The following is an 8567-nucleotide window of genomic DNA, read 5'->3' on the forward strand; positions in this document are numbered from 1 at the left end:
GAACCATTTTTAAGGGGTGAATAAAAATAATCATACTTAAATATTTTAGAGGAAATTACTTTCTATGGAAAGTATGTAGGAGGATGGTACAATAACAACAGAACATCATCTCTAGTAAAATATTTGTTTAGTGTGTAAAGTGGAAGATGGAGAAAGCATTCTCACCTTTGGAGTATGTCCTAGAAAACACAGCAGACTATGTCTTTTATTTATATTTCTCCTTTAGCCACTCTGAATCCCATTGATGCCCCTTGTGTGAGGACAGTCATGTCCCAGTCTGTTCACACACTCACCTTTCCAGCTTGGTCTCCTGTGAGGGTGACAGAGATGTTGATGGTGTCGGGGGTACACTCGATCCAGATGAGGGTCTTGAGGAGTGGAAAGAGTTGTTGCCAAAGTTGCTATATCTTAAAAGTGCAAAGTATAAATTGGGAAGAAAAGATAGAGAAATGAATACAAGTCAACAAATAAAATGTACTAAGCCATCAAAGACTTTACAAGAAAAACCATTCTGGAAATGCTGCCATGGTTAGTGATTATTCTAACCCAAGAGATTTACTAACTGCTTTGTTCTGATTAATTTCTCTTTAGAGAAGTCTCCCTAAATCCCAAACCATTAAGTAGTAGGATTTACGACAAAGGGTTTAAAGAAAATCCTTACGTTTTCTGTCTTTTGGATGTGCATTTAATCAATTGCTAATGTAATTTAAGAACCCAAGTTATTTTCATTTAAACCATGATGATTATTCCTGCCTCTCGTGATGATACAATTAGTGTTAATACCATCAAATGTCTGTAGAAAATATCATATACTTGGCAAAAATTTCTTTTATTAAAAATTCTGCTTTAGGTATTTTAGAATCAATTTCATTCGTTGTGTGTAATCACATCATGTACCCTGTGGGAACTGTCCCTGAGCTCTCTGGACAGGCCTGTCATTTAGAGATAAGCGAATCCATAGATTTATCCAACATTTCCCCTGAACCAAAAGTGCAGTCACTAGGACAGCATGGGCTTTGAGCATTCTCCAGTCATCTCTGAAAAGTAGAATTTCCAAACTGGTAAAATGTGGGACTTTTCTTTGTGTTCAGAATAGATGTCCTTTAAAAGTTTGTATTTGGGTGTCATCACCCAGAGCAGCCCTAGGAAACAAACCATCACTTTGAACCCTCTGTATGTGGTAAATGCTCATAGTTAGTTGTGAACAATGAGATTCAGAGAACTTTGCCCCTTAACCCACATAGGCAGAGGACAAGGTTGATTTCTGTCCCTAAACTGGTGAAAAACACTTTATTAGGGTAGATAGGACCCCATGGGTCACAATGATAAATGTGCACAAAGATTTTCTTGCACATGCTGATACCACTCCAAACCTCCATCAACAAATATCAACACCAACCCTTTGGAAAAGCAATTTGACTTCAAAATATGTATGGCCTCTGTCAGAGTGAATCTACTTTAGGGACCTAACATAAGAAAATAACTTTATAGTTATTTATATACCAAATGGGTCATGTGGGAAGATACTCACTGGAACAGTAATTAGATGATGGTGAAGAAATGCAACCTACACAGCCAAGTATAATGCAGAAAAGGCTAAGAAAGTATGCTAGAGTATTATAATATACTATTCATATAGTACTCAGACAGATTACACAACCATTAAAATGATTACCAATGTTATCAGTAACAACATGAAAAATGTTGATATATAACTATGTCTACAGGCAGTGTGAAAAGCCTCAGGATATAACACACATAGAGTTCGGCCACAACTGTGTAAAAGTATTCTCAAGAGTAAATGACAAGTACAGAAAGAATATAAAAATAGGCCATCTATTTTGAAAAGTGGAGCACAGAGATGAAATTCTAATTTTCAATGGTAAATCATATTATTATAATGGAAAATAAAGTATTTATATTCCCAATTCTATCCTGTGCTTCAGACTCTGGCGCTGTTTCTCTCCTTGCTTTCTTGGTATTGCATGGCAGGCGGGTGCTAAGTAGCAGGTAGTCAGAGGTAGATGGAGACTCCAATCACTTTGGTCTTCTTTATTAACTCATCACTCTCATAGTTCACATAAGTAGCCATTTGTTTTCTCTTCTCTTTAAAAATCCAACATTCTACATTTCCAACAGGTTAATTGCTTCTCCAAGGGAGAACTGTCTGGATTTGCATGAGGACACATAAACCACAGACTGTGGAGCAGGCAGGAAAGCACAGGATGAAAGGACAAAGAAAGAAAAGAAGAAGAGAAGGGATAAAAAGCTAGAAAACAAAGAGGTGTAGAACAGAAGAGACAGCAAGAGTGGCCACAATGGAGAGAAGAGGAGGAGGAGCCACCCAGCATGTCCAGAGTCCTTCTGAGGGGCAGGCTGATGTTCTCACTCAGCACAGACTCCGGGCCTGGACATCCACCAGCTGCCTGAAGGCTCAGCTTGTTACCCAACTCCAGCAGCTGAAACAGCCCTCACCAACCACCAGTGAACACCCTACAGAAGGTTTTAATAGGATCATTTTGCCAAAATTATGTTTAAATGATGTTATGGAAATAAAAGAAGCACAATGTGCTTTTCCCTCCTTTGGTTTTTCAAATGGCTAAGCAGCTAATTCAAATGCCTTTGAGTCTGCCCAATTTTGCTTCTCAATTTCATCCAAACTAACTGTATCATAGAATTCACTGTGCAGCATTTTCATGTGTGAACGGGGCAGGGTTCTTTCTAATGACTAACAATTTGGTCTCTCTTACAGCCCATTCAACTGCAGTCACCCACATAGTAGTCAAATCTGACCAGACAGACCCATGAAAACCATAGCAAGTGAACACCAGAAAATTTGGTGGGTACAAACAACATTTCTACTGTTTTAAAATTCCTGTCAAATTATAAACTTTGCTTGGTTAAATATGGCATTTCTCATTTGCAAGCACACAGCTATGTTTCACAACATGTATATGTTCAACTGTAACATTTATGTGACTCTATTGCTCCGATTTCCCAGAATCATACGTAGTAGTGAAGCTTCAAAGCAAAGAAGAAGGGATCTACGCCCAAGAAATCCCACCAGAGTCTGAGACCATTGCCAGAAAGTCCAGTCCACCATGGACTAACACCCTGCTGTGAAAGTTGAGATTGCCGAGATCTATTTCTGCCAGTCCAAGCCACATCTCCTAACTTGCACACAGACATTGCTCTCAGAGGATGGAAGAGTCATGTTGGATTCATCCGTATGAAAGATCAGAACAAGCCCAGGGTTTTAACTTGCAGTGTCAAAGTGTTCAGTCTCAGTACTTACTCCCAGAGGTGTACAAAGCCATTGTTGAAACGAGGAGAAATGGATGTTCAGATCTGCAAGCTCCAGTATGGCTCTTCTGGGTGGATCTATCTGAACTGCTCCAAGGGTCTCCTCCTTCTGCTTCCTGCTTCCTCTTCTGCCACATTTAGAAAGGAGGCTGAGATGATGTGAGCATTGCCTTGTAAAGCTTCCAGGTGCCAAGTGAAAAAGCAATCTGGGAAAGCATCATTCCAGAGGGAATTCCAGAAGAAATAGCTGTATCCATCCGGGGATAAACACCGAGCAGGGTTTTATACCTCACCTCCATCTCTCTGCCCACCTACCTGAGAATGAGACCCTGGAGTGGGATGGCTGTCACAGCACACAGTTCAGCTTATTTGAATTGAAACATGAAGCCAGACTTTTTCTGATGGAAATTAGGTCTCATCTGACTGAGGACTGGCTTTGCCAGTTAGGAGTATGTAGGCGTTTTCAAAACTGAATCAGTTATATCTGAAGCCAAGGTTTTGACAAAAGTAAAATTTTAAACACACATAAAGTAGACAAATTACATCCTTTATAACCATTTAAACTGATGGTAAAAGAAACTTTAGATGGGCTACTTGACTTTGAAGGAAGTTTTGGAATTCTTACAGATTATATGTAAGAAAAATAAAAGGCTGATGACTACAGACAGATCCTAGATTAATTCTTTGATTTATTAAATAAAAGGTGTAAGACCCAGACAGATTGGTCATTTGCATGATGTACAAGAGCTGCATGCCGTGACTCTGGTTTTACAAGGCTTCACCTAAGACAAGGTGTAACTATCTGCCGGACACCCAGGCTCTGACACAGGCTGTGGTGAAAGGTCACTGACATCGACCTGCCTGGAGACCCCTGGCAGGGACATGGCAGGCCCGTAAGACAGAGTGACAGACTCTCCGAGATGGGCAGCAGCACAGCACACAGTTGAGGACCTGGCTCTGGAGCAGGCTGCCTGAGACTGACACTGCTCCCCGACTCTTTAGCTGAGTGACTCTGGCCAACTTACATGCATAGGCTCTCTGTGCCTCACGTTCCTCCCTATGAAAAAGGGCTAGTAATAGCACCTACTTTTTCAGGGTTAAATAATATACTTTGCTGTCCTAATCTAATGGAAAATATAGGCCTGGCATGATAAATGCTAATTAATGTTAGCTACTATCATTGTTCTATGATGTAGTGGTCATCAGAAATGGATGGCTAACCACTGTGGACAATTGATTGTTCAAAACATACAAACCATATATTGCTCGTTCCTGTGCCAATAGAGAGCCCTTAACTGAGGCTACAGCCAAAGGATAGTCACTCACAGCAGAAAAAGCACCAGTTAAACTTCCTCTATTCATTTGCATAACTCCTTCCATCCCTGTTGTCAATAAGATTTCTTATTAAAAAGACTTAAATAATTTTCTTGAGGCACACTGATAAGCAATCTTTGGAGAGAAAACTGTTATTAGAAAACAAAGCAGAAAGCTGCAGGAAATGGAAAAAAAAAAGTAGTGACAAGGCACCCACCTATTAGAAGACGAGGACCGGAAGTTGTAAGGCTCAGAGGCAGCATGTGTGCCCAAAGGGACAGAGTCAGGAGAACTGTGGAAAAAAGGAAACCGCCCTCACCATATAGCATTCAAAAAGGGCAAAATATCTTATAGTACTCCGTAGGTCAGAAAGCCCCCTTGCCAGGTGAAAGAGTGTGAGACATTTAGATTTTGACAGATCGTATTTCAAAAGGCCTTAGGTCTACAAATGCATTATTAGTAAGTTGCATTAAAACAGGAAAACCTTAGCTCACGTGCATGAGTTTTCTTCAGCATCATATCTAAATTCTAGTCACCATTTAATCGATGGTCAGAGTTAGTTTAGGTCACAACCTCTCTCTGCCCAACTAAATCCACACAAACACAGCAGAAGGAGAGCAAAGGGATGCAGTTAACATGGTGCACTCTCTTGGGTAATGTCACACAGACCCCCAGTGAACCCATCTACCTGCTTTCCTTCTGGGACTCTGCTTCCTTTTCCTTGGTGGATAAGGGAGAGTCCTCAAAGTCATAGGAGAAGAGGTGGAAGGGGCTGTGGGGCACGTAGGGCAGCTTGTCTATGGTCGGTGACACCTTAAGTGTTGAAGAGGAGGGCCGAGTGGCTGAAGCCAGGCTCGGGGCCAGCTGGAGGCCTGGCTGGGTGGTAGATCCACTGCAAAGGGGATTCCCTGGGGCGGTGCTGGCTGGAAGTTGCTTTCCCTGCGAGCTGACACTGGAGATGGCTGAGGGGGCAGAGCTGTCCCCAGCAGCACCTTTCCCAGGGGGACTCTGCTCAGAGGCAGGGCTAGGTTTCCTGTTGGCCCAGCAGAAGGGAGAGATTTGGGAGAGAGGAAGCAAAGGTTAGGAGAGAGAGAAAGAAACATTGAGCCCATCGAGTGATGGCACTGATTTCAGGTCCCACTGTAGTCCTTGAAATGCAGCATAAAGGCCCAGTGAGTCCTGGCCCCCCTGTGCTTGCTGATCTGAGGACGAGACTTAAAGAGTACATGGAAGCCTCTCCCATAGTGCATCTGGCCTCTGAGTCAAAGGTCTTTGGGAGGAGATTTACCAGAACCCCACAGACTCTCCCACACCCACCTCCTGCCTCCCTAGGTTTCTCTCCACCTGCTACATTGGTACCTGGAATTTCACAATTTGAATTTCATCTCTTGTTCTCAGTTAAATAGAAGATTTGTGCTCATACCAAAAAGCATAGCCTTGAAGTATCAAAAAAAAAAAAAAAAAACAAACAAACCTTTAAAGTAACCTCTTTAAAAGCCTTCCTTGAAAGCAGGCATAGATATAAGAAAAGGAGAGGAAATGCCAGCTAGGAATGAAAAAACCAAAGAAGAAGGGCCAAGAGGATGAAGACAAATTTGTCCATTGTAGATTTTCCCAGGGCCCATCACTAAGCCTTCAACATCTGGGCTCCTTCACACAGGCCTACAATTACAGCTGCAAGATCTTCTCGTACATGCACACATGGTGTCTACGGCTGGTCCTGCATATGCTTACTTGATTGTGATCATTATACAATATACAGATATAGCAAACCAGTATGTTGTATTAAATATATACAATTTGAACTTATATAATCGTTATTTGTCAAATAAATTATTTTTAGATGAAAAAAGCTTTCCTTCTTCAGGGGGCTAGATGTAGATACTTGAATATTTCAAGACACTCCTTTATAACCTGAGAGCCAAAGGTAAACTCTGCATTTTCAAAACCACAGTCCCTCCCCCCAGAGATCTCGACTCCAAGACGTGCCACAGCATATGAACAGTTTTCTGCCTCAAATTCAGAGCTCTACCTGTGAACAAGGGCAAGGACACAGCAGTTTCCATGGGTAAACAGGAGGACTTCCAAGGCCATGCTGCAGCATGCTCCACACAGCACAGACTGGGGGTATAGACGGGAACATGCACTAAGCGGAGGCTGACAGGAAGAGGTGCAGTAGGGGATGTTAACCCTGCGGATAAGGTCTTGTACAAACACAGCTGGACCAAGGTTAATGAATATGTACTGTCAAGAGTTAAGTTCTTTGTTTACTCTACACACTTTCATTTCCTAAAACTGGAAGCTCTAACTACTCTCTGATGAAGGATGCTTTCCACTACCAATCCATGTAGTTAGGTCGTAAGGGAAGTAATCATCTGTCTGTGTAAATAACAATCCTAGGTAAAGACATCATACCATCAATGGGGGAGCCTCTCAAGGTCGACCTTTTCAGCAGAATTCTTTCACCCAGTCTACTGGTGCCAGCAATGCAAATATGTGAAGGCTTAAGGCAGTTATATGAGCCTTTTAGAGCTTTCAATAACAAACAGCTGGTTGCAGCATGAGTGCCATAGGTTCACCATACTGGCTTAAGGGTTTGGTAGTGGGACTGAACATGCATATTTAAGCATATTATAGCTATAACCAGTGTATTTGTTAGGAATCTATATAATAATTTTATGTGGCTAATTTTCAGCTTAAGTTAGGGCTGTCAACCAAACTTCCTCCTTCCCAGAACACTTCTAACTAATCCATCACTAAATGCAAACCAGCCACATCAATAGGGGAAAGAGGCTCACTTTTATGCTGACACTTCTTCCTCTCTCATTATGCATTGTGTGGCTATTTCTCTATCATCAGTTCCTTCCTTTTCTCTCTGAGCATCCTGCTGGCTTCTTTGCACATATTTCCAAAGGTGGGTGGTGGTGGGATTTGCAAAGGCAATCATTAGTTTGTTAGAAGAGAGAGGATTCTATGACCCTTGGCAATGGTGGGAGACTCATTGTGTCAAATGAGACTTTCATATGCACAAATAATATGGAATATGAAGCATGAATAGCAAAGTATCCCAGGAACTTTGAAGTTGGCAAGAAAAAAATGTAATTCATCTAAGATCCTTTTGATTTTGCCACTATGTAGAAACAAAACTAACAGTGAAGGTGTCAATTTATAGTGACAATCAATTAAATGAAGGAAACTATAATTTTACATTTATTTTTGAATATTGGGAAATGAGATCACTTGAACATTTTTGTTTTGTTTTGTTTTGTTTTGTTTTTTTAAATTTTATTGAGTTTATTGGTACATTTTAGGGATACAGTACAGTTACATTCATTGTTGGGATCATGTACCTTTACATGGCAAGTCTTGATTCTCACTTTTTCCCCTTACCTCTGCCCTCCCTTCACCCCCTCCTCCCCAACATTTTTGTTTTTAATAAATAAATCATTTGGGGAAAACACCTAAAAAATTCAAGGTGCCTGTCTGTTAACACATTCATGACAGGGACATAATTTGCATATCTTACTGCAGGGCGGCTCTGAGTCACCAGTGGTACATATAGGGCTGAACCATAAGGTGACACAGGACAGTCCCATTTGGTGGTACAAGCTGCGAAATGGCATAGTTAATGCATGTGCCACTGATGGTTCAAGCCAGCAGGAACACATTACCACTGGCTAAGATAGAAAGAATGCACTTTACTGAGGAGAGCACAAGACAGCAAATGCCCCAAAGGTCTGCACAGCTATGTTACCTGTTTTGGGCATAAAAATTTCTGTCCTATACAGAGTGAAAAATGTTCCTGTCCACTTGGATGAAAAATAGACTTGAATCATTAATATAGCAGTTACTGGGGCCAGGGATTTAGCTCAGTGGTACAAGCTCATAAGCACAAGGTCCTGAGTTCAATGTTCGGTACAAAAAAAAAAAATATATATATATATATATAT

The 8567-nt window shown here is 41.2% G+C and overlaps 1 protein-coding gene across 1 annotated transcript in view; it reads right to left on the bottom strand.

Annotated features, from left to right (window-relative positions):
- Fhod3 (formin homology 2 domain containing 3) overlaps positions 1-8567 on the bottom strand; it is a 433804-nt gene that overhangs the window by 109437 nt on the left and 315800 nt on the right. Inside the window, exons 12-14 of the mRNA XM_010638036.2 lie at positions 5306-5650; positions 4835-4909; positions 294-407 (exon numbers count right to left, since the gene is read on the bottom strand). Of these exons, the coding sequence (XP_010636338.1) occupies positions 294-407; positions 4835-4909; positions 5306-5650 (534 nt within the window). The remainder of the gene's footprint in view (positions 1-293; positions 408-4834; positions 4910-5305; positions 5651-8567) is intronic.

Source organism: Fukomys damarensis, unplaced genomic scaffold (assembly GCF_012274545.1).
Source record: "Fukomys damarensis isolate Sample0158 unplaced genomic scaffold, DMR_v1.0_HiC HiC_scaffold_30, whole genome shotgun sequence".
NCBI classification, from domain to species: Eukaryota; Metazoa; Chordata; class Mammalia; order Rodentia; family Bathyergidae; genus Fukomys; species Fukomys damarensis.